At 34.4% G+C, this 24,625-nt stretch overlaps 15 protein-coding genes across 15 annotated transcripts; 6 read left to right on the top strand and 9 right to left on the bottom strand.

Moving 5' to 3' along the window:
* Nucleotides 1–46: 46 nt before the first annotated feature.
* Nucleotides 47–484, top strand: ELE39_000953 (prefoldin-related; the record flags this gene model as incomplete). The annotated part of the gene is made up of 1 exon (XM_067344030.1): nt 47–484. The coding sequence occupies one exon, from the start codon at nt 47–49 to the stop codon at nt 482–484; it is 438 nt and encodes a 145-aa protein (XP_067202711.1).
* Nucleotides 485–1,617: 1,133 nt separating this feature from the next.
* ELE39_000954 (CBS domain-containing) lies at nt 1,618–3,009 on the top strand (the record flags this gene model as incomplete). The annotated part of the gene is made up of 1 exon (XM_067344031.1): nt 1,618–3,009. The coding sequence occupies one exon, from the start codon at nt 1,618–1,620 to the stop codon at nt 3,007–3,009; it is 1,392 nt and encodes a 463-aa protein (XP_067202712.1).
* A 212-nt stretch (nt 3,010–3,221) lies between these two features.
* On the bottom strand, nt 3,222–4,097 carry ELE39_000955 (uncharacterized protein; the record flags this gene model as incomplete). Its single annotated transcript, XM_067344032.1, has 1 exon — nt 3,222–4,097. The coding sequence occupies one exon, from the start codon at nt 4,095–4,097 to the stop codon at nt 3,222–3,224; it is 876 nt and encodes a 291-aa protein (XP_067202713.1).
* A 370-nt stretch (nt 4,098–4,467) lies between these two features.
* Nucleotides 4,468–5,574, bottom strand: ELE39_000956 (PWI+4CCCH domains; the record flags this gene model as incomplete). The annotated part of the gene is made up of 1 exon (XM_067344033.1): nt 4,468–5,574. The coding sequence occupies one exon, from the start codon at nt 5,572–5,574 to the stop codon at nt 4,468–4,470; it is 1,107 nt and encodes a 368-aa protein (XP_067202714.1).
* Nucleotides 5,575–5,928: 354 nt separating this feature from the next.
* Nucleotides 5,929–7,299, top strand: ELE39_000957 (uncharacterized protein; the record flags this gene model as incomplete). The annotated part of the gene is made up of 1 exon (XM_067344034.1): nt 5,929–7,299. The coding sequence occupies one exon, from the start codon at nt 5,929–5,931 to the stop codon at nt 7,297–7,299; it is 1,371 nt and encodes a 456-aa protein (XP_067202715.1).
* A 483-nt stretch (nt 7,300–7,782) lies between these two features.
* ELE39_000958 (60S ribosomal L14) lies at nt 7,783–8,706 on the top strand (the record flags this gene model as incomplete). Its single annotated transcript, XM_067344035.1, has 2 exons — nt 7,783–8,069; nt 8,592–8,706. 2 exons carry the CDS (start codon nt 7,783–7,785, stop codon nt 8,704–8,706), a joined length of 402 nt encoding a protein of 133 aa, XP_067202716.1.
* A 429-nt stretch (nt 8,707–9,135) lies between these two features.
* ELE39_000959 (RING domain) lies at nt 9,136–9,948 on the top strand (the record flags this gene model as incomplete). The annotated part of the gene is made up of 1 exon (XM_067344036.1): nt 9,136–9,948. The coding sequence occupies one exon, from the start codon at nt 9,136–9,138 to the stop codon at nt 9,946–9,948; it is 813 nt and encodes a 270-aa protein (XP_067202717.1).
* A 103-nt stretch (nt 9,949–10,051) lies between these two features.
* Nucleotides 10,052–10,642, bottom strand: ELE39_000960 (caltractin; the record flags this gene model as incomplete). Its single annotated transcript, XM_067344037.1, has 1 exon — nt 10,052–10,642. The coding sequence occupies one exon, from the start codon at nt 10,640–10,642 to the stop codon at nt 10,052–10,054; it is 591 nt and encodes a 196-aa protein (XP_067202718.1).
* Nucleotides 10,643–10,917: 275 nt separating this feature from the next.
* Nucleotides 10,918–13,044, bottom strand: ELE39_000962 (myosin II heavy chain; the record flags this gene model as incomplete). Its single annotated transcript, XM_067344039.1, has 1 exon — nt 10,918–13,044. The coding sequence occupies one exon, from the start codon at nt 13,042–13,044 to the stop codon at nt 10,918–10,920; it is 2,127 nt and encodes a 708-aa protein (XP_067202720.1).
* Nucleotides 13,045–14,064: 1,020 nt separating this feature from the next.
* Nucleotides 14,065–14,829, bottom strand: ELE39_000963 (14-3-3 domain containing; the record flags this gene model as incomplete). Its single annotated transcript, XM_067344040.1, has 1 exon — nt 14,065–14,829. The coding sequence occupies one exon, from the start codon at nt 14,827–14,829 to the stop codon at nt 14,065–14,067; it is 765 nt and encodes a 254-aa protein (XP_067202721.1).
* A 1,170-nt stretch (nt 14,830–15,999) lies between these two features.
* On the bottom strand, nt 16,000–16,503 carry ELE39_000964 (60S ribosomal L12; the record flags this gene model as incomplete). The annotated part of the gene is made up of 1 exon (XM_067344041.1): nt 16,000–16,503. One exon carries the CDS (start codon nt 16,501–16,503, stop codon nt 16,000–16,002), a length of 504 nt encoding a protein of 167 aa, XP_067202722.1.
* A 662-nt stretch (nt 16,504–17,165) lies between these two features.
* ELE39_000965 (UBX domain-containing) lies at nt 17,166–18,086 on the bottom strand (the record flags this gene model as incomplete). The annotated part of the gene is made up of 1 exon (XM_067344042.1): nt 17,166–18,086. The coding sequence occupies one exon, from the start codon at nt 18,084–18,086 to the stop codon at nt 17,166–17,168; it is 921 nt and encodes a 306-aa protein (XP_067202723.1).
* A 499-nt stretch (nt 18,087–18,585) lies between these two features.
* Nucleotides 18,586–19,185, bottom strand: ELE39_000966 (uncharacterized protein; the record flags this gene model as incomplete). The annotated part of the gene is made up of 1 exon (XM_067344043.1): nt 18,586–19,185. The coding sequence occupies one exon, from the start codon at nt 19,183–19,185 to the stop codon at nt 18,586–18,588; it is 600 nt and encodes a 199-aa protein (XP_067202724.1).
* Nucleotides 19,186–20,058: 873 nt separating this feature from the next.
* On the top strand, nt 20,059–21,690 carry ELE39_000967 (uncharacterized protein; the record flags this gene model as incomplete). Its single annotated transcript, XM_067344044.1, has 1 exon — nt 20,059–21,690. The coding sequence occupies one exon, from the start codon at nt 20,059–20,061 to the stop codon at nt 21,688–21,690; it is 1,632 nt and encodes a 543-aa protein (XP_067202725.1).
* A 252-nt stretch (nt 21,691–21,942) lies between these two features.
* Nucleotides 21,943–23,703, bottom strand: ELE39_000968 (NMD3p like involved in nonsense mediated decay; the record flags this gene model as incomplete). The annotated part of the gene is made up of 1 exon (XM_067344045.1): nt 21,943–23,703. The coding sequence occupies one exon, from the start codon at nt 23,701–23,703 to the stop codon at nt 21,943–21,945; it is 1,761 nt and encodes a 586-aa protein (XP_067202726.1).
* Nucleotides 23,704–24,625: the final 922 nt, after the last annotated feature.

The following is a 24,625-nucleotide window of genomic DNA, read 5'->3' on the forward strand; positions in this document are numbered from 1 at the left end:
CTTGAAATTTTCAAATTAAGCAGTTTTGGGAGCAAACAAAGTAAAAATGGCATTAAATAGCAATGAAAGTGAGCTTATAACTAAGGATTTTTTGGAAACACAGAAGAAATTCGAGCAAATAAATGAAAGAAGACGTATTTTAGTTGCACAAGAAAGTGAAAACCAAATGGTTAGTAAAGAGCTTGAATTACTAGAGAGTGATGCTGTAATTTATAAGTTGATTGGGAGTGTGATGGTAAAACAGTCTTTAGATGACGCGAAAAGCACAGTCTCTAAAAGGTTGGAATATATTACCGGCGAAATCGAAAGTGTTAACAAGAGTTTTGAGAGCTTACAATCAAAGCTTGTTGAAAAATCTAATCAGGTGAGTTATATTTATTATTTCTTATTTTCTCAATTAACTCTTAATTTATCTCCAGCTTCAAAAGCTACAAAAAGCTTAACTTTATTTTATAATTATAATCCATCATCTAATTTTAATTAACTTTATAGAATTTAATTAAATACTAATTATTTTGTTCAAAAGAGCTTCTCTCTCCTTCTTAGTAATTCTATTTTTTTTTTATCCACCGTAACTTTGTATTGCTGTTTTTATTTAAGTTTCAGCCACTTTTGTTTTCATGCGTTTTGAAGCTATAAAACCCTAATTCTTGCGAAAATTCTTAAAGCCTAAAATCTAAAAATCTGTAAATTTTCCTTTTGATTTACACAATTCCGAAATTTTTATCGTCTTTCATATTTATATGTTAATTCGAAGTGATGAATCATTTTCAAGAGCTTAGGCGCTGACCCCACAGTTAATGTCGAAAGTGACATGTACATGAAAATTGTCATACAGTTTTAATTTACAAACAATATTTTTAAAAAAAAGCAAACAAGAAACTAATATTTTTAATAAATTAATTAAAAAGTATTCACTCAAAGCAAGTCCAATTTCTTGCTTTCATAACAATATCCACTACCAAAACTTAATTAAAAAAAAAGCGATACTTAAAAGTAATAAAGCTCAAAAAGGCACTGCTCATCAATTAAATAGTTTATACTTATTTTTTGCATGTGCAAATCCTTTTACATCCTATATAACATTTACTCCGTATGTAATCTAATTAAAAATATAAACAATTTTTAAATAGCTGCCGCCAAAACACACAAATTTATTGGCGCCAATATTTAAATAATTAAGAGTCGAAATGGTACCGAAGTGTGTGAGAAATTTGAATTGAAACGATTTTCTGCAAGCACATATATTGGGGTTTTAAGCATTCCGATTGAAGTAAAATAAAACTACTTTAAAATTTTGTTTAAATTCCAAACTTAAAATTTTCAATATATTTTTTAAAACCTCACAACTGTTTGCGCCAACATACTTCTAAATTCAAAAGAATAAGTGAAAGATTTTAATGTAAAATTGGATGAAGAAATTAAACCTTAAAGAAAATAGGGAATTAGATTCTTAGATAAATGCTTTTATGTCCTGAAGGAAAGAGAATACTCTAGACTTGGAAACTATTTTTCCAGACTTAGAGGGAAGAAATATTTATTGTTAATTTCAATGAAGCAAATAATATATATATTTATAAATTAACTTGAAATTACTGGAAGTATTCAACAATCACAATGAAAGAAGTGGTCGAGCTGCCTTTATCCGCATTGATCATTATTACTCTTCTTCTATCCTTTGGATCTGCGCTCTTTTCCGGTCTAACTTTAGGAATGATGACTCAAGATCTTTTACATTTGAAAATATCATCCTCCTCAAAAAATAATAAAAATGCTGCGTATTATGCAAAGAGGCTTTTACCCCTGAGAACTAATGGAAACTTTCTCCTTGTTACTCTATTATTTGGAAATGTCACTGTTAATACTGGCCTGTCTATATTAATTTCTGAATTAACTTCTGGTTGGCTAGCATTCACTGTTTCTACTATTCTTATTATGATCTTTGGTGAGATAATTCCACAGGCTATTTGTTCTAGGTATGGTCTTTACATTGGAGGTTTTTTCTCTCCTTTTATCAAACTTATACAAATCGTTTTATTTCCGCTATTGAAACCCATATCAATCATTCTTGATAAAGCTGTTGGTAAAGCCAACGAAAAGATATATACCAAAGAAGAGTTGTATACTTTGCTAGAGCACCATTCAAACAAAGAAGTAATTTCAGTTTATGAGCTTGAACTTATAAAAAGAGTCGCCTTTTCCAACCTTACTGTATCCGATATTATGATACAAATTGATGAATTTCAAATCTATTACGTTGACTCTCAACTTGAACCCGACCAAATTGAAGAATTTATCAGAAACGGTATCTCAAAGCTTTACGTTATTGACCATCACTCAACATATTCTGAATTCTTCATAGACAACACTCAACCATGCTTAACTTATTCTAAGAAAAATGATATTATATACCTGGACATTCCTGACGATAATAAATCCACTTTTGTTGAATATCCTGATTCCCCAATAACATCAGAAACCTACGATTCCGATTATTCCATTTGTAATGATTGTCCTCATTCTAAAAGCGGCACTATATTAGGATATATTGATTTGATTCAGCTTTCAGAACAAAACAAAACGTTTCAAAGTAACTCTAACAGTGTAAATCGAATCTCAACAATCATCAATACCAAAAGCTTCAAAAGATTGACAAACATTGTTGTGTCAAATAAAATGATGGACAAATTAAGAAACAAGGATACTTTGTCAATATTAACTAGTATCTCTAGCATTCAAGACAAAATTCTCTGCATCCAAGGAACGACATCAATCTCAACCTTATTTGATATGCTTTGCCAGTACAACTTGTCTCAAAAGGACGTTATTATCATTTACTCATCAATAGGAGATGGATACAAAATAAGATACGACGGAGTAATTACTCCAGCAGTATTGTGTGAATACATGCTCTCCAGCGAAAGGTACGTCGTAAATGAACCAAGAGAGGATATATGTAATAATTTATTATTAAAACATCAACATCCAAATATATCGAGCTATTTCTAATTAACAAAGCTTTCGAACAAAATGATAAAAGGATTAAATATCATTATAGAATCTCAATATTGTGTCCAAAGTGAATTTGGAATACCATAGAGTAAACTACTACAATTGCTATTAAGAGAACACAACTGTTTGTGAGTATATTTATAATAGATATGTTATTGTCCACAAAATAAAAGAAATATGAGTCTAGACCTTCTACAATTATATTAGATTTATTGGCCCAATACTGGGAATGCTCTAGTGTCAGATACGTCAGGAGCTTCTCTTCTAACTTGTAAGCTGCTATTTGGCTTTTGCTGGCCTTTGTTTCTTCTTTTGTCATCACCTCTTCTATTAAAGGAGTTTCTGTTTTTGTATTTTTCAACCAACTCGAAGTAGTTAAAGACACCTTTTTCACTCTTAGTAGTGCTTTTGTTTGTCTTGTTCCTGTTGTTTTTACTTACGGCGGTGTTTGAGCCATCATCACGAACATATTTTTGGAGACCTTCCTTTTCGAAGTCTTTAGCAGTGGTATTGCCTTTTACCATCTCAGTTTTGGGTACTTCTAATCTTTTAGGAGCCATTTTCTTCATATATTCTTCGTAACTAATCATTTGGCTTTCTTTCACTTTGGTTCCATCGGCCTTCTCAGTCTGTGCTTCCTCAGAGTCTGCAACATTGTCATCCAATTGATTATTAGAAACAGCTTCGGAGGAGTGAGTAGTACCGTATTTCCTTTCCTTGTCTAGTCCCTCATCCAAAATATCAACAGAATAGTTCTGCTTTGAAACTCTGTGGGCCTTCCCAGAAGCGTCTCTTCTATCAAAAACTCTTCCATGAGAGCTAGTATACCCACCTCTACCACCTCTATGTACAGTATTCCCTTTTCTGGCTCCTCTCGGCATCTTAGAAGTTGTATCTAAAGCTGAAGCTTGAGCATTAGGAGCAACTTCACTCTTCGGATAGATTAAAGATGGCGGATTCTCCTTATTGCTGGTAATGCTTTTTACAGGTTCTTGCTTACTTATCACTTGTTGATCCTCCTCATCGTCGCTCAAGCTTAAAGCTGCGAACTTGTTGCAAGTATTCACTGTATATACCGTTCGCATTTCCTACTTTATACTCTAGTTTCTAACCTTGTTCTTTCTCTGCAGTCAGATTTTGAACCTGTGTTAAATTGTCTTGTGTAGACACCAACTTTAATTATGCTCCATAATAAATAAGGTTTCGAAAAGCCCGCCTAAACAGGAAACAACAAATGCAGTGCAAGGACGAGTTATAATAGAGGTAATTAAAAACAAAAAAAATATTGAGAAAGTTCGATGGGAATGTGATTTTACTGAAATTTGTAGTGTGTTTGAGAGGAGAAGAGTTACATCATCAGGATAAATAGATTATATTAGAATATACTTTATAGTTATAGCTAAGTAAGAGGATCAATACACGAATATACAACATTAGAGTTTTGAATGCTAGTAGTTAATTATGACGAAAAGAATTGTTTTTCTCCGACTCCAAACTAAAATGTCCAGTGTTTCCGCTGTGAGTGGGATCATAGCTAGGCATCTCAACATTTTCCTGATTTAAGTTCTTGGAGATGGGGTTGGTATTATCATTGTTGTTAGATTCAGCACTATTAGAATTAGCATTACCAATAGTTTGAGGTGGCTTATTATTGTTAATAATGAGAGAGGAGTTCTTGTAGCCTCCATATTTAAAGATAGGAGCTTCAACATGATTAGGGTCCCACCCATTTGGATGGCTATAGTTGCAAAGAGAATTGTAACAGGCCAGGCCGTATCTACAAGGTACAGTGGGGTGAATAAAGAAGCATCCAGGGCCATATGGACAGAGAGGCCAAGATTTGCAGGCCTCATTAGGGTGAATATAAAAGCAGTGATCACCTTTATCGCAATTAGGCCAATTTTTACACCTAATTTTAATCTTTCCATGAGTGGAAGATGGGCCAGTGGATGCATTAGCAGTTTGATTGGAAGAGTTGTAAGGGGCTCCAGATTGATTAAAGTTGCTGGTCCTTGTGTAGGGAGCATTTCTATAATTAACTCTGGGTAGTCTATTATTTCCTGTTATTGGGCCAGAAGAGGACTCATGATTAATTAGGGAATGGTTATTCCTATGTGAAGAAGCAGTCTGAAAAGGTTTTATTCTTCCAGATCCTGATTTATTCTTGATAGCATTAGAAATTGCAAAGTCCAAAGAATCCTTATTTTGACTAGAGTAACTGGAGCTCTTATGAGGATCACTAGGAGCGGAATTATTTCTACCTGTGTTATTATCACGATTAATGTTTGGCATAATGTTACTAGAGTAATCGTTTTTACTGCTTTCCACAAGCTGGAAGACCCATGTCCCAAACTGAGAGGCCTCGTCAGAAAGAAACTCCTTGAGCTCGTTGACTATGTGCTCCTTTGGTTGATTATGATTCACCATATGACAGATGTAATCTGTTAATACTGAAACATCGTCATCTCCAAATATCTCCTGCAATTTACTCGTAATCTTCGACTGAACCTCTGGAGTGACCACTTCTCCAATAGAAGGACCTCCTCCACTAGATGAGTCCATCCTTTTGCTATTTCTATCAACTAAGATAATTGATATTTTCTCTTTAATTTATTTTCTCCCTGTTGCTTGGGTTCCTCTTTGTATATATTTATTATATAAATATACATATAAACTCATTATTTGGCGCCAACGTGCGGAACAGCTAATTGTCATCGTTTTTGGCGCCACACGTTGAAATTCTGAAATGTGAATTTTACTTGATATAGAAAATATATTGCAAAAATAGGCAAAGAAAGAAAGATGGCCAGAAATTGATTATTTGTAAATTATAAAATTCATATTTTTGTGGGAAATGTGTGCAGCTCAATTAAGATTAAATAGTTACAGTTTTTGCTTTGTATTGCATTGTAATTAATGAAGGGAGATTTAAAGTGTGGACTTTTATTGGATGTGCCATACACAAGTCCTGTTTGCACGATAAATTCGGTCGATGACAAAGTCTTGGTCGGGACATGGGATGGTTACTTTCACCAGATTTGCTTGAGTAGAAAAGATGATGTGGTTACAGTACAAATAGAGCCTTCTTATCCAATAAGGTATATAAGTGCATTGAAAGATGCAAACTGTAGCACTGAACCCAATACTGGAGCTCAAAAAAGTTATGAGCTTATTTTGGGAGGTACGTACAGGACAAGGGTGAGAATGAAAAATCGTGTCAGCTTGCCAATAACTCCACTGGATGAACTTGAGATATCATCAGATGCTCATTACCAAATAATTGAAACAAGGTCAAGCCTTGAATGTTCTGACTCCTGTACTAAGGAAACTAAATTTGAAAATAAGTATTCCAGAAGCCCCTTATTTTTGTTTTCCTCAACCATTAATTCGTACTTTGGTTTTAATAGTGAAAAAGGAGAAATTGAAATGTCAATTGGAAATTTTTTTCTTCCAGATAAAGAATTCGTTATTTTGGATTACGATTTTTTGAATAATCATTTACTTATTGTTGAGAGATCACCAGAAAGATTAGACTATTATGCATTATGTTCACTTCAGATACTTGAGCTACCAAGTTCTCAGAATTGCTTGAAAGAGGAAATTATTCAAAATAATATCATTAATTTAGCAGAAATACCTCCAAAATATATATTAAACTTTCCTATTAAGAATCCTCTATTTATTACATCTACTATTAAATCCGAATTAACACTCAGTTCATCAGCTGAATATACTAACTTTAAAGACTTCACTCACATATATAAATACCTCTACTCTACAATGTTTTCAATTTCTGACTTTCAAAAGCAGTCTTTAAACATATTCAAATCAATGTATAATCTTTGTGATGCAAAATTCTGGGGATGTAATTCCTTTGTATTTCTTGTTTCGAATCATACAATTATCGCAATCGATATTTTTTTCTCAAAAGACAATGAATTCGTTACCTACACAAGTACTAAATGCAAATTCTGCATCAAGTCACCAGATAGAAACATTACTTCCATCTCTACTACTAATTACAACTATTTAGTTGCGCTGACAGAAAAGAATAGAATATTTCTGTCAAACAGAAGTGGCGAAATCGTGTATTCTATAAGCAATGTAACTCCTAATAAATTCAATTTTAGATGGGTTTGGCCAGTGCATGTATTTGTCATGCACACTGGCACTGTAATTTTCTCAACTAATAAAGGGCTATATTATATCCACTGTGATTTGTTGGACGAAGGAAAAGCTCAACTTACAAAGAACAAGAGCTTTATGATAGATTTACCTAATAATTAACAATATGGTTTTCTCGCTAAAGGAATATCTGCTTCATATTTTATCAATCTTGATTTGGTTTCCTCCCTTCCCCCCACCTTAGCTTTTTTTCTTTGATAATGCTATATTGAGAATTCATTTGATTTTCTGCATGACCTTGGCGCCGAGCACTCGTCTCGTCTTGAGACAATTAAAAGTATAAGTAATCATAGTAAACTTTTAATAGAAAGTCTATAATAGGTTTATTAATTCTGCATAAATTTAATTTAAATTGTATGTTGGGAATTTTGCTAAAAATAAATAATTATTAAAGTTGCCATTTTGCTATTTAATAATAATTACGAATATATTTAAGGTCAAATATAGAACTAAGGAGGTTTTGGCGCGCACCAAAGACAAATAAATATTTAAATTATTGACGAGGATTTCCAATTTTGAATTCTGATAATTTAATTATTCCAGAACTTTTCACCATTCCATCAAGAAGGTATCAAATTATAGAAAATGACTTTATTTACTCGTTTCGTTGAGCCAGGTCGTCTTTGCAGAATCCAGTATGGACCAGACACAGGAAAGATGTGCTTTATTGTTGACGTTATTAATATGAATCGTATTTTGATCGACGGCCCAACAACTAATGTAGCTCGTCAGAGCATTCCCTTGAAAAGACTTGCTCTAACCGATTTTAAAGCAAAGATCCCTCGTGGTGCTAGAACTGGAACTATTAAGAAGATTTTGGATAAGGATACCAGTATTGAAAGCTTTAATAAGACTACTTACGGTCAGAAATGGTAAGTTTACCCATTTTTTGGTTGATTTTTGGCATCTTGGGCCCTCAGGGTTTGAAGTTTACTGTATGCAACAACGCTTGCCGTAAATATACATATAAATATCGTGGTAATTCTGTTGAATGTATGCATTCAAAATGATGTAAATACATCACTTAGTCTCGTTCGTCTTAAGAGTTTCTCAATTCATTTGTGAGACTTATTGTGATGATACTATGTATTATCTGACTTGATGTCATTTCCACAGGATTAACAACCTATTTGCATATACAATATATGTACATTTAACAGTCAAGTTGGCTCTGCGACCACAAAGATTAGGCTTTTATCAGTAATATGTAATATTGCCTCTTACTAGGTGATAAATATATAAAGATGAAGGCTTATCCGTGAATATGCAACTTTATATACGTAAACTACTACCACACCAAACTACACCCTGAGTCGGATTCGGATCATAAACGATCCGGAAATCAATCTTTTCTTCCTCTTCTCGACCTTTTTCTTAACTCCCATTTCCTTTAGTGCTGCCAAAATTTTCAAGGCCAATATGACTGACTTTGAGCGTCATGCTCTATTGGTTGCTCGTAAAAAGAGACAATACCTCGTTAAGCAAATCATCAAGACCAAGAGGAACTGAATGTGAATGTTTATAAACTCTCTGTTTAGAAGGGGAAGGCTAGCTTGCTAGTTGAATGGCGCACATATGTGCATGCCGAGAGAGAAACGAACTATTATTTCTATTATTTGGAAGTAGGATTGGAAAATTTGAAATCTAAACTGAACCTTTTTTTCAGGATTTTTTAGATGTTAGATTACCTTGGTAATAATGAACACACATTCATCGTTGTTACCTCCTATCTCCATTTAAATTTATAATTTCAAAGAAATTATTTCATTGTTTTGACCTGCATTTAATTATCTGTTTTTTTAAATTATATAAATATATAAAAACCTTGGCGCCAAAGTTGCTGACTAATATATATGAAAAATAATACAATTTCCCATAAGACCTATCAAAAGAGTTAGTGAGGCTTGGGTGGGTAAATGTGTCATATTCTTTGAAAGAATGGGTAACTTAATAGAAAAAGAGAGTAGAGGAGCGCAATACCCAGTGAGAGAGCAAATAACAAGAAGGTTAAGTAATACTGAATATATTTTTAGTGAGGTCCTGAATAGGAACGATCCTAGAATCTCACTAGATAATGAACAACGGGAAAAGAAGCTAATTAGCATTAGCAAGTCTAAGGCAGTACAAAATCAGTGTCATATAAATGGCTTAACAATCAAATACATACCTTCTTTAAAGAGGATAAAATTTGAATATGATTGTATTCAGGATTCTATTTTGAATATATACAATTCAAATTCATTAGAGGAAAACCTAATTAATACGGAAAAACCGATATTTACCCACAATATACCTAAATCTTTGAATAAGGAATTTCAGTTCGACTTGAAGTCAGATTTAAAAAAAAACTTTGTACTAGAGATCAAACCAAAAGGCCTTTCCTCTAATAGTACTGGGACCATCCAGCTTACATTTTGTGAGCAGGTTTCAAAGAAAGGAAATAACGCTTTGGAGAGCCAGATAGAAATTAAGAGGCAATGTGTACTTTATAATGGCAAAGCATTTGAGATTCAAAATATATTCGGACTATCAAATAATTCCAGCAAAACTTCGAAGAATGGTGAAGATTCTGAAAAGTGTGTAATTTGCCTAACAAATAACCGAGAAACAATCTTACTCCCTTGTAGGCATGCCTGTTTATGTAAAGTGTGCAGCAATGCACTATTCAAGAATACTCAGGACTGTCCAGTCTGCAGAAACTCAGTCTTGGGAGTAGTAAATATTGAAGATAACAAGCAAAATCAATATTAACTAGCGTCTCCAGCTATTACGTGCATTATTGCATGTAAATTTGTAAATTGATTAAAATATAATTGTTAGGGGAAAAGAAACCTAGTAGATATATTTCACTAAGCTAAAATAGATTAGTTTTCCTCATAATACGGATAAATTCTTCTTGATTAATTTCTCCATCACCATCTCTATCAGCCTCTTCAATCATTTCTTGAATTTCTTCATCAGTAATATTTTCTCCTAATTCTTTTGCAACTCTTTTCAGATTTTTAAAAGTGATTTTCCCAGTTCCATCATCATCAAATAGCTTAAATGCTTTGATGATTTCTTCTTTTGGGTCTCTTTGTAGTATTTTAGTCTCAACTAAGTCGTAGAATTCATTGTAACTAACCATTCCATTATTCATTTCAACATTCGACAAAATCTTCCTCAGTTCTTCTTTCTTCGGATCAAACCCCAAGGCTCTCATTGCCACTTTTACCTCCTTAATATCAATATATCCTATCGAGTCTCCATCAAAAAGCTCAAAAGCCTCCTTGATCTCCATTTTTTGTTGCTCTGTAAGTTCGGTCCTTTTCGAGATTGAACCCATGTAGCTACCTCCAACTCCATTCCCACCCAAATTACTTCCACTTCCCCCACCCAATCCACTCATCCCATTCACTCCCATAGATGAGCTTGATGAGGGGCGAGACCTCATAATATTCTTCATCACCAAATCTATCTTAAATCAGAAGCTTAGACCCCACTTTGCTGAAACAGTGAATAATAGTGTAAAATTCAAAGATGAGACCAATGAACAAATTAGCTGTCAAATCTTATCTTCTTAAATTCCTTTTTATCCTGCACTTTATGTTACCTAATTCCTTTATTTCACAGCCTAATTAATTCTTATTTTTCAAACCAAATTAGGCGCCAAACGCATGTAACTAAATTTATACAAATGAGCTAGCATTACGTGTAAAATACTAAAATAAAAATAAAAACTTAAAGTTTTTTTTTTGGTGGGGCCATCTCAATTGGCGTTTTCACCCCAAAATCTTTTTTAGAACTACTACTACTTTCTAGTTCGGTTGTTTGATCCATGTTTGAGTCAGCTTTTCCAGTAATATGTGTACTACTGGAATCAACCAGGCAGCAGCTTAAAGCTTGAGAGCCGTAGCTTTTATTATCAAAGCCACTTCTACCGTCAATGCTACAATCGCTATCACTGGCATTGCAATCATTATCCAGAAATGGTGAAACTTCTCCTTTTTGTTGGATTCTTGGCTCACTATGGTCTTCATTGGTGCCCTCTTTACTATCAGAAATTGGCGGGTTTTTTTCTTCAAAAGTATACTCAGATTTTGACTCAGATTCGGAGTCAATAGCAACATTGGGTTGCTGGTTTTCTAGCTGGGAAAAAGTCTCTACTTGTTTTACTTGAGTTTGGATCTTTCTAGTGCCATGCTCTTTCTCGTCCTCCAAATCATGTTTATTTATTAAACCAATCTCGAAGCTCAAAACTGAGTGAATCTGAGCGTAAAACTTCTCAGATAATGATTTTAAGATAAATGACGTGTTCTCTGAGAGAATTTCACTATCGAATAAGAATTTACACTCTTTGAGTTGCTCTACTTTCAGTTTCAGTTGCTGCCTTCTTTGCTTTCTATTTAAAAATATTTCGTGTTCGCAAGCATTCATCCTGCTGATCTCGTCCTGATAGCTCTTTCTAATCCTCTCAATCTTTTCCATAAACTCTTTTTCCTGGTGTAATACGCTAGAGTAGCTATCTTCAAGTTCCAAGACTTCCTGTTGAAGGACCTGGATTGTCTGTGAAATCATGGAAGCTTCTTTGAAGTTCGCATTCTTAATTTTGTCAGATTTGGAAGCTTGGGAAAGTTGTATCTGTTCTTCCAGTAACTCCTTCTCCTCACCCTTGTATCTTTTTATCTCTTGTATTTCTCGCAACTTCTCTAAAACTACCTTTTCTTGTTTTTCAATCTTGGAAATTTCCTCCTGGATTAGTTTAAGTATTTCGCCCTCTCTAGAAGTTTCCATTTTATACTCGCTTTGTTTCTTTTGTATAGGATATACAAATTTTTGCAAACAATCCTCAATCCAACAAATTATTATTGTCAGACTTGAAAGCTCATCTTTATAAACTTGCCTTGTACTTTTATATTCTTCAATTCTAATCCTTCTTTCGCTCTCCTCTTTTTTAATCCTCATTTCTTCAAGCATTATTTTATTCTCTATATTGGAAAGCTCCTCCAATAACTTATTCTTCAATCCAACCAACTCCAAATATCTTTCAGAAATCCTCATTGGCTCGTTCTGTGAATTATCCTCACCCTCTTGCATAATTGTCGTCTTGTCAACCCCAACTTGCTCTAAAACATCGCTATAATCCCTAAGATTTTTGATATTTGTTTCCAGGTCTTGTTCCAACCTTTCTAACTTGCTTTGAATGTTCAAACCAAAAGTCTCAAATCTACTCACCATTTTTGAAAACCACTTGGAAAGCTCTTCAACGTCGTGACTCGTACCAAACACTCCCATGTTCTCACCATTCAAACTGGAAACCAAATCTTTTAAGGAGACTGGATCCTCATCGTATATACACTCATAATCTTGTCTATTCTTTCTTATTACTGTCTTTATTTCGCTACTTCTTTCATAAGAAGCTTCCGACCCTGACCCCACAAGAAATGGGCAATTAGTATTTGAATTTAGCTCGTTTTGCACCCCAGCGTCTTCCAAATCTGCTACTACTGTTTGCGCCATCATGTCCTCTTTAAAACTTTTCTTTAGTATTGAGCACTTTCCATCAATTATCTCCCTATTCTTATTATTCAATCCCATGGAGCCGAAGTTTAGACCTAATACTTCAATTTTGTTCTCATCAGTTGTCTCACTATTTTTTTCCGCTTTAAAAAATGATGCCCTCTTTGAGAATAATGAGCTTAAATTTGACTCCTCATGCTTTTGTTTTTCCATCCCCATTAAAGAAGGTCTGGAAATCGAAGCACTTCCTATACCTATATTACTCTCCCCTATCCCCGGTCTTATTGCTTTTCTTGTCTTCTTTCTTATACCTGTAATACTAAAATTTTTCTCGGAATTTAATTCCATCTTAAATATTCTCTTTCACAATATTTATATCAAAAGTAAATGCACTTCAGCTTTATTAGTTTTCTCCCAATATTTATGGAATTTTACTATTGAAATTCACAATATGCTAGCTTTCATCACAATCTTTTAGCATCTAAATTCTTAATCCCCAGCTCCTCTTTTCTAGCTAATTTAATTAATATTTATTTATACTCCTTACAAAAATATAAAATATTTTTTTTTTCACTGTAACTACCCGCATCTATTCCCAGATAGTCCTATTTTTTTTTATTATTAATGCCGGTACTAAGAAAAAAACATGCACATGCCTCCCCACAGTATGAATTTAATATCTAAACAATGTTCTGCAATTATTTAACCTAAAATAAGAATTCTAACATTATTTTAAAAAAACAAGTTAGAGATAATTTAGTCACAGGCTATCTTCATAAGAGCTAATCCTTGAGATTTTGACAGAAACTGCGTTCCCCACATCCCTCTTATTCAGTGTGAACCATATTTTTAAAAAAACTCGATACTAAAAAATCACATAATTTGTACAAAAAGAAAAGTCGAAATTACAATATTAATGAAATAGTCATTTCTATGGAAATGATGACACTGACTCACTCTCTACTCCAAATTTATACATTTGCCACTGCCAACATAAGAAAATCAACATTTGGCATAGTATATTAATTAGATAAGAAAGAGAATGATCATTTCCCGCCTAAATGTAGTAGTAAGACTCTGGCCCAAATAGCCGGTCCGGAGTCTGGAAGCAATTGGGGAAGAAAGATCAATTATTTTAGTTAGGCCAAAAATGTTTTCATGCCAAAAACTCTCTCAAATTCTTGATTGATATTTGCCAGAGATTTTTTTCTTAAAAAAAACTGATCATTCGAATTGCAGCTAATATATAATGTTACGCACAAGTCTAGAGCCTGATATGGTGGTCACTCCTGGAGTCGGAAACCCTCAAACGGAAGAACCTGCGCTATCCATCAGCTCAAAAACCCTTTTAACTCTATATTGCACTGCTTACGATGCCTCTGGAGCGCCTTCAGCCTCACCGGATGCGCCCAAGTCCGCAGTCCACAAAGTCAAGTTATCCCTCAAAAGCTGCATAATTAAGGTAGAATCCTTATAGCAATCTTCAGATAACTTATCTAATTGCTCAATGGCCATTTCAAAGGCTTCCTTGGCCATGTCTATAGCTGCTCTTGGTTCATTCAATATTTCGTAGTGGAATACTGAGAAGTTTAATGCCAGTCCAAGTCTAATTGGGTGGGTTGGCTCCAAGTCCTTAGCAACAACAGTTGCATCCTTGTAAGCCTTCAAGGCATCCTCAGCAGAGCTCTGCTTGGAGTCTCCCGTTGAGAACTCTGAGATATATCTGTGATAATCTCCCTTCATCTTAAAATAAAAAACTTTACTATCTGGACTGGTTGCTGTGGGAATCAAGTGCTTGTCAAGCATGGTCAAGATGTCATTGCAAATATCTGTAAGCTCAGCCTCAACTTTGCTTCTATACTTACCGCACATCTTGCTGGCATCCTCAGCATTTCTGCTATGCTCCTTCTGCTCAACAGAAGAGATGATTCTCCATGATGATCTTCTAGATCCAACAGCATTCTTATAAGCAACGCTAAGCAAGTTTCTTTCTTCTACAGTGAGTTCTTCAGACTCTTGTCTTGCCTCAACAACATCCTTCATGTACTTAGCCATTTCATCATAACGTTCAGCCTGTTCAGCCAATTTGGCCATATAAACATTAGACTCTCTTACATTTACTGAATCACTCATTTTTGAATTCTTAATATTAAGTTCAGAATCACGAATAGTGTGCTGAGTTTTTAGTATTTACCTATTGAGTTAAATACTATTTATTCTTATATTTGCTATCTATACTATGTATATGTAGATATATATATTTATAATATATATATATATATATATAATATGTATATTTATTATCCAAGCAATAAGTAAATATTACTATATTATTAATATCCGAATGTTCTATCTAAAATTCCCCCAGTAGAAAAATTACTATGTATAATCTTATTGTATCCTTCCACGTTAAATTAAGTGAATAGACATGAAGTTTCTCACACTTGACTTTTACTTTGTATTATTAATTGATTTGCATAACAAGCCCATCAACGTCTTATCTATTACAAATTATCTTGAATTGCCCCTCCTAATTAAAGTGCAATATATTACTTAATAAATATCCTATATTTAGTGTCTAAGAAATTATCCTCCCTTTTTACGATTTTCCTACGTATTATTTACTAGTCCTTTTTATTTTCCACTATATATACTTATGTATATATACATACATAATACATATCTAACCGCAATTATTATTCTAACTTCTCCCCCACCCCTCTCCGACAAACTTGACTAAAATGTGGGGAGTGTCATCTAATTAATTAAACGATACCAACTTCGTGCCGCCTAAGGCTGGGCGGGAGCACGACCACTTCTTCAGACATTTTTACAATGAACTAGAAAAAGACGGGGAAAAAAGTAGTGAATACGAGCTAAAAAAAAAAAAAAAATGGATTCTTTTAATCAAATAATACTTAGAATTAAGGAAATACTTAAATGTTGCCACTAATATTGTTCAATAAACAAACCTTTTATTAGACAACAGCTGGTGTTATAATAAAGAAGACTTTCTTTCATCTCTACCTCTTATTCCTTGCTGAAAAGTTGATATACCATATAAAAATTAATATCATCTCTCCATTTTGTCATCCAAGAGTGCATAGTTCACGGAAAGTTTGTAATACAAAAGTGCGCATCGTACTCAATCTAACGAGTAATTGTCTAGACAATTAGTGAAGTATAAACTTAAAATGACTTGAAATTTGAGCTCTTTTTCCTCCTCCATTGATTAATTTTAGTGTGGCTCGTGTTTAAGCGTAAATACAAACATCACCGTGATATGAGCCAGAGAGACAGAGTCTATGCAGTTGGAACCTCAATTTCACCTGCATCAATCATCTTTTGTAAATCAACTGGTTTCTGTCCATCTACAGTGCAACCGATTGCATTGCATGTTCCCAGAATCTCCTTAACAGTACCAGAAAATGCCTTAGCTCTTGACTTGAATTTCATTGCACGAGCAACGGAAATAACTTGGTTCATTGATAAGTTTCCACTGTGTTTAATGTTCTTAACCTTCTTTCTGTCTCTAATTGGCTCCTTGAGTTCTTTAATCAATAAACATGTTGCAGTTGGGACAACATCAATCTTTGCCTGACGATTTTGAACAGTAAGCTTAACGCAAACCTTCATGCCCTTCCAGGCAGCTGTACCCTTGGCAATATCATCACCAACTTTCTTTGGTGACATACCCAATGGACCGAGCTTTGGAGCTAAGACAGATGTTGCTCCCACTTCACCTCCAAGTTGTCTGATGTACAAGTACTTGACTTCAGATGGATCTGCTTTACCTGCTGGTGGCATTCTGATTTACTACCCTAATTAAATAATTTGTACAAAAACTTGGAAAATGTTCCTAATTCAGTTTGTCTAAACAACTTGAATTTTCTTTATTTGCCTCTCGTCTTTTTTAACTTTGATAGCTAAATTATTTGCCGCCCAACTCCCCCGTCTACAATTAAATTATAAATAGATAACAAAGTATATAATAATAATATTTGGTAGTTTAAATATGAACTGAATAACAACTTTATAAATAAGGCTAAAATAATAAATATATATATTTATTAAGTAAATTATTTCACATTATTTAATTAATTAATATTTAATAGTTACATAAATATTAGCAATAATAAAATTGTCAACAGCTTGGCGCCATATGCTATTATTTATAGATTAATACTTGAGGACAAATGTTACAATTTAAATATTTCCATTATATGAAAAAATAGCTGTTTATCAAAGTTGTAGAGAAGGATTGAGTGGATAGGTAGTTAATGCTTTGCAATACTTAGCTAAGCACACTCCTCAGTATTTGATTTAAATAATAGCCAAATATCTAGTTAATATTGAGTAGATAGCGAACTTTGGTAGAGTTATGTGAATAAGGGAAAAGATAACAATAAAAACAATATTGAATTTGTGTATAATACTATACTATTCGTTATAAAAAAAAATAATATTGCCTAGTTATCAGAATCCTCATCAAAATTGTGAATAAGTAGGAGAGTATTAGGGTAGAACCCAACTTCGAATATAGTGATATCATTGTCTGCATATGACTCGTCGACTTCGACAGATTTAGAGTGGGGGAGTCTTAAAGAAAATTTATCTGAAATTAGATTACTTTCATCCAATGCAAGGGAATCAATCCACTTAAATATCTCATAGACGGAGTCATCTTTATGGAAATTTCTTTGGAATTTTTTCCCTGCTGAGTTCTTTACGCAAACTCTGGAACAACTTTCTTTTTCAATTTCCCTATCTTGTTGGAGTTCAGCACGAAATTTTTCCCTTCTTTCTCTAATCAAGTCTTTTGATCTCTTCTTCTCCAACGCTTTTTCCTGTTTCATGGAATCTAAGTTTAAAGACCTCATATACTCCAGATCCTGCTCTTCTCTAATCTTTCTAGCCTCTTCAATTTGAGCTTGTTCAACTTGCGATATAGTTGGCCTGTTGAAATTTCTAATAGATACGTTATCTTGGACTCTGTTATTTAGATTCGGAATGCAAAATAATGTTTTGAAGAATCCAAAGATTGCACTTAGACTTGTTCCACAAACTGATAAAAATACCTTAAGACATCTTCTAAGCCTCAAAGCATCCAAGCGTTTCCTCTCACTCCCCTGGTCAACACAAGTTTCATGTTGTTCATTCAAGTTTCCAGATTGAATTCCTGCTATATTGTTAGCATTAACTTCCCCAGTAACATTAAAATTGTTATCTTCATATGTACTCACGTTCTGTTGTTCATAGTAAAGAGATACGGCATTTTCCAAATCCCAGTTTGTTGATTCTAAAATAGTTCTCCCTGTTGCAACATCACAGGTTGTGATCTCACAGAAAGCTTGCAATAATTTAGTTTGGCCTTCTGAAGTCTCTGCCATTTATATATTTATATGCAGAAATAAATTCAATCAATTTGTATTTATATTAGGAAAAAGTAATTTGATAAAGATATTAGGTATTTAAAGAATTATAATCTTTCAGAGTAGGAATATTTGACAGTTTTTTAAATTGTAAGGCTAGATCCAGCAAACTATTCTCTAAGTCAAATTGGAGTCATAAAACGTCAAATATTATGCTAACCCACAGAACTTCTTGTTCAACTCTAATTATAATTGCATCCAAATAAATTAGAATAGAGAAGCTGAATTTTCTGTGTCACTATTCTTTCTCCACCACAAAATTATGGCTACTATTTATTGGCTTTACTTATATAAAAATATTGTACCAACACATATAAAGCGTTTTTGTTTAAAAATATTCTTAAAATATTTTTACTTTTATCTATTACTAATTATAAATTTATTTTACCAATTATTTTATTCGTACATTGTTTTTGGCGCCAAGCTGGGCCAGCTAACTAAGCATGCATAATAAAGGCTACAAGTCAGGAATTAACTTTTCTTGACTAGTGTAAGCATCATATATATGCTTAGTTGTAATTACTTCTCTTTTTGAGCCGCTATTGTTTAATTGTTTGTTTATTTTTGCCATGAGTTCTAATATGAAAAGTTTTGTGGCAGAAGAAACTGCCAAAGTAATTTCCTCAACATTTTCTGGAATATATTTGCTCTTCTGATGAAGCATTGACTGTATATAGCTCAAACTATCTTCGGCTACCTCTCCATTTTCTGCACCCTCACTTAAATTCAAATACCCAGAATTCACTAAATAATTGAGGATTGTTGATTTTTTAAAGCCTGAGTTCCTACAGTTTTGAATTGTGGAATCCACCCTTTCTATTCCAGTTACATTACTCGCCTCCCCAGCCCTATATGATACGTAGTCTAAAACCAAGTCCACCATCTCATTGCTTAAAATCCCACTCTCCTCGTTTTCTACCATCCTACTACTTGTGGTATTCATAATATAATCCTTAGTTATTCCAGGGTATTCTATCCCCTCATCCATATTGAAAACATCCTCATTTGATATTTGGGAAGATGTTGGAGATAATTCGTCAAACCCGTCCCCCATCATTCTTTATCATCAGAAATTCTTGAAAATTTGACTACTTAACAGCTACTTTCTCAAAGACGGCAACCTTCTTTTAACAAAATCTTGTAAATCCTATTATACCTATTTGCTTAATTTTTCTATATTTTAGGTCTGAATAAAATAATTCAAATTCTATTACAGTGATAATCAAATATTTTGACATTAGGCGCCACTTTCATGTATTTCATTTACTGCAAAAATTGGCAAAAGAAATTATAAAAAGCTAAAAATATACACACATGCATACGTGGGATTATTATTTTTAGCAAGAATAAAATAAAGCAATTAATTGTAAAATTAACTCCATAAAGTTCATTTTGATATTTCCTGTTTGACTTTTTTTTTTTTTAATTTTTCCTCGCAAAATTGGAGTCTCAGCAAGAGAAGCCTTACCTAATCTTCAGTCTGACTCACCCTCCTATACTGCATAGAAAAGGCTCAAAGTAAATTTTAATACCCTTCCTGTCATCAATTAAGCTTTACGTGAAATGAACATAAATCATAAACATAAAACTCAAAAAAAACTGTTTGATTAGAATTTTTTGTTCGCCTTTTAATTAGGAAATATTTTTTGTGTGCAGTTAAATAAATCACTATTTGTGTGATTAAATGTGAACCCTGGAAAAGCACTAGATGCACCTAAATAGAGTCATAATAGGGGAATTTTTTAGGGAGATTAAACATTTAATAAACTTGAAGAAAGGCTACAAAGTCATACTTGAAAACCGTCAAAAGGCATAAACTCAATATTATTAAGCAATAGTGCCAACTTTGGAGTGACTCTGTACCTATTAGATATTACACACTCTAATTCACAGTTAAGCTGAGCCCAAGACCATTTATGGAAGTTAAAAAATGAGAAATTTCCATATTCTAGGGTTTCTCTTAGTACTCCTACTAGTACTTTCAGAGCAAGGAGAGTCATTGAAAGTGAAGAGCTTCTTTTTTGGTCTGGGAGGTGGAGATAAGAAGGAAGAGAAGCATGATGAAAAGAACGAAGGTAAGCATGAGCAGGGTCCCAAGCCCACACAGGATACTAATGGAATAAATCCAACAGCAGGAGTATCCAAATCAGAAGGTCACCCACCTGAAAATCCCTCCAAGCCACCAGATGAAGCTAAAAAGGTTGAAGGAGGTCATCCCGCGGAAAAGCCACCAGAGGGGGCAAAAATGGCTGAGGGAGGTCATTCCGAGGAAAGGCCACCAGAGAGCCACCCTCCAGAAAACCATCCTCCAGAAAACCACCCTCTTGCAGGAGGGGATGAGCCAAGACACGACAACTTGCCATTTATTCCTAGTCCGCCTCCCCCTTCTCCTTCGATAGCTCCAGAGCATGATTCAGAGCACCTCCCTTCGTCCTTCCCTCCTCCCCCTCCTCCTCCCCCTTCTCCTCCTTCCCCGTCTCCCCCTCCTCCTTCATCAGGATGTAGTTGTGGCGGTGAGAAGCCCCTCTCTGACTGTTGTCGCGAAACTGTTTATGGCGAAAAGAAGCCAGGAGAAAAGAGGAACGCCACAATAACGGGAACAATAACAGGAACAATAACAGATTCGGTAGTATCAGCAAAAACAGGAGATTTGATAACTGTTAAACATGATTCTGATAGGCCGGCTCCTGAATGTGAGCGTTCTCATAAGCAATCTGTTACTACAGTAACTCATGAAGCTCATACAAATCTTCATTCTGTGCAAAGTGGAAAATTACCTTCGCTTCAAGCATCTCCAAATATTGGTAAAAGTAAGTTTCCAAACGGAGCCAGCTTCATTCCTCTCGTATTGGACGCTAATACAGGTCAATATGGAGTTGAACTCAAAACTTTGGATTTGCTTGTGACAGGCCAGGACGAAAAGATTAAGCCCTTTGACATGTTGATTCCTTTTGTCAACGAGAATGGCCAAATTAAGTTCGTAACCAGAAGAAGATTAAGACAACTAGTTAAGTCGGGACTTTCAAAAGGCTTCTCAGAGGGTGCTCCTCCATTTGCAAAAGAAGCCATGGCTGAAGGAGAAACCGAACCGAAAGACGAGAAAAACAATGAAGAAAAGAAGGGTGACGAGAAGAAGCCAGAAGAGTCAGAGAGGTCAGAGGAAGAGAAGAATGACACAGGATCTTCTGCTGCAGAAAAAGGTAGAGAAGCTGCAAACAGTGCAAAGAGTCTATTACAAGAGGCTGAGACTGTTCTCACTGGAGGATCTTTATTTGAACCTTCTGAAAAGAAGGATGACGACAGTAATAAGAAGAAAGAAGGAAAGAAGGACGACGATAAGGATGACGATAATAAGAAAGATGACGATAATAAGAAAGATGACGATAAGTCTGAGGAAAACGAGCCTAGCACAGAGAAAAAGGATTCCAACGACTCAGAGGAAGCCTCAGAGTCGTCAGGTAGTGAAACATCAAAATCTTCAAAATCGGATGATGTTGATAGTGCGATGGGAGTACAAGATTCTGCAAGTGTACATGCATCAGAAGAGGAAGAGGAGGAGTAGTAAAGAACGTTATAAGGCTTAGGATAGAAATTGTACTAAGAAATGGACCGAAGCAAAGTATTGATTTAAAGTCTAAAGCCGTCACGGCAAATGTAGTACATTTATAATTAGTATATATTAAGTTTTAAGATTTAATACGGAAAAAAACAACTAGTATCAAAATAGACTTATAATATAACTACCTATTTATAAATTAGATGTTTACATTTGCAAAATACAAATTTCTGTATTTAGAGAATCCTTTTAGCTCTTCTACTGAAGATCATTGATTGAAAGTCCATCAAGAAGCTCAGAAATGTCAACTTGCTGTGAGAATTCGTTATCATGATCTTGTTGGTACCCGTCATCCATGGCCATGTGGTCAGACTTAAATTGGTCTGGTGATTGGCTCTTTGAGAGTTTATCTTTTTTAACAAGGTGTCTGGGCTTTCTAGCCTTTTGATAAATTTCTCTGGATGACTCTTGTATTCTTGGATCCCAATAAAGGTTAACATCGCGCCTCATTTCTGAGTCTTCCTCAAGTTCTGCTTTGAATTGCTCAAGATCTTGGTTAAAGCTGCTCTTAGAGTTTGCAGAATCGAAAGCAAGCTGCACCTTTGGAAGTTTTTGTAGAACCCAAGGTCTTTGAATATACAAGTCTTGATTGTTTTGGTTCTTTCGGAAAACTTTCTTGACAAGAATTACGTCGTGGTTGCGTTCTCTCCATTGAATAAACTCTGAAATGTCTTCAACAACACCAAAGTTATTGAGAGTCCTAAAGTCATATCCAGAAACCCAGTCCCCTGGATTCAGGTATGCTCCTAAATGTGTGGATACTATAACACTAGAGTCTGGTACTCCTAATTCAGACTCTCTGCAAACTTCAACTTCCGCAATACAAATCTTGCTATTTCTACTGTGACTTTGATCAAATCCTCCTGCTGAATGTTTTCCTGTTGGCGTGGTCATTTCAACATTGAGGACATAAAAGTCGACCAGACTTGAACGTGAGAGCAAGGGGATGAACGAGCTGCCATTAGACCCAGAGTATTGCCAATATTTCTCCTTTGTAAGATCTGCCTCTCTGCCTGTAAAGGGATCTATAAGAGAGATTCTGTTGGTAATCTTCTTACACAATAATAAGGATGATATACCGCCCAAGAGAGATATGCAGAGATTCTTTGAGATAAAAACTACGTCATCCTTGCAAATTGGGCATAACTCAACAGAAAAAGTGAACTTGTTATTATGAGTATTGCAGCTCAAATCTTGAGAAATAAGCTGTCTACTGCTTTTAACCTTGGATGCAAAGTAATGGGTAATAAAGTCAACAAGCTTTTGAGCATGACTTTTTTGTTGAAACTGAAAGTCTAATCCATCCGACTTCTCAACAATATTAGACACTTTCTCATGAGCTCCATGCTTTAGAATGAGCTGTTCCAAGTACAAAAAAGTTCTCTTGTGTTCCACTCTCTGACGAACCTGTACCACAGTGTTCCAAGTATGAGGAGTAAAACTCCTTCTACAATCATCGCACTGCTGAGCCTGCATAAAGAACTCAACCACTATACTTTGTTGAATGATTGCTCCATTCATGACCTCCTTTTGTATTGTACACTTTACCTTTAATCTTCTACTATGTGGCTCTGTCCAAATAAATGATGCGTCCACAAGCCTGACAGTGTTCAAACCCTTGATTTTTTTCAAGCATAAAGCCAACAGTTCTCTACTTTCCAGCTGGCAAGATACCCATGGAGGCTTTTGAAATCTCTCGCATTGCCTACAAAATGATATTATTGCTTGTCTAGAAATTCCCTCAGTTATGTCAACCTCTGACCGAATGCAATTGATACACATCCTGGATGGGTTTATCTCTGTTGCCACTCCACATACACAGCAATTCATATATCGAGGACGTTCCGCCTTGTAGTATATCCAATCCATTTCTCCATGAATTGCTGCATTCGCATCCATATACATTTGGCTATCCTCCATGTTACTTACCACCCTTCCACCATCATTAATTTCAAACATCCTGGGACTCGTTATCTCTTACTAGTAATTTTACCCGGTCAATTTATCCCAAAATGTAAAGTTTAACTGGTCTGACAATTTTGAGTTCTTTATAGTTAAAAACAGTTCCCGCCTAAAAAATAACAATGACTATTCCTGTAAAACATTGGAGGGAAATATAATAATCGAGTTTTGGCGGGTACTTTGTGATAATATATTTACAGTAAGAAAATAGGTCTAAAGAAAAGTAGATAAGAGGTGGAAAGAGAGGGAGACAAAGGTGAAAGAGAAGGAGTGATGGGGTGGATATTATTTAGATCTGATCTGTGAATAAGATTTCCAACTTGTTTAGTGGGTTTAGATTATGGATTCAATTGATAGAAAAGGTACATTAGCTTATTTAGGTGTTGAAAACGATTTCTTAAGTAAATTAGTGATGGCTTAAAATCTTTAGTTTTGGAGAAGTATTTTAATGAGAATAGGAGGGTTAATAGGTGAAAAAATTGGCAAAATTAGGGATTAACTTGGCAAATAAAAACTGTTTCTAGTAATTTTGATGAGTGAAAATTGTCAGTTAAAGTTTGGATGGGGGGAGGGGGTAAATTACACAATATACTTTTAATATTAATTACATATTAAAAGCATATATTATTTTTACCATTATTTTTATTATTATTAATACTATTATTCAATATAATATAAACAAAACAATTAAATATTAATATTGTATGAATACTTAAGTGTGCCGTTTACTTAAGTTAGTCACTGATAACAGATAGCAGCAGGACATAAAAGGAATTAATTCCCAGGTAGGAATTAGAGAGAATTTTGAAAGCAGGGAAGCCAACAGGTTTGATATTTTCACAATTATAAGTTACCTAAACTACTGGGTGAATTCTAATTATAGGAATTGAGAACTATTTAAGTGTTTTTTTTTAAAAGA

Source organism: Cryptosporidium sp. chipmunk genotype I (assembly GCF_004936735.1).
Source record: "Cryptosporidium sp. chipmunk genotype I strain 37763 chromosome Unknown contig_15, whole genome shotgun sequence".
Lineage (NCBI taxonomy): Eukaryota > Apicomplexa > Conoidasida > Eucoccidiorida > Cryptosporidiidae > Cryptosporidium > Cryptosporidium sp. chipmunk genotype I.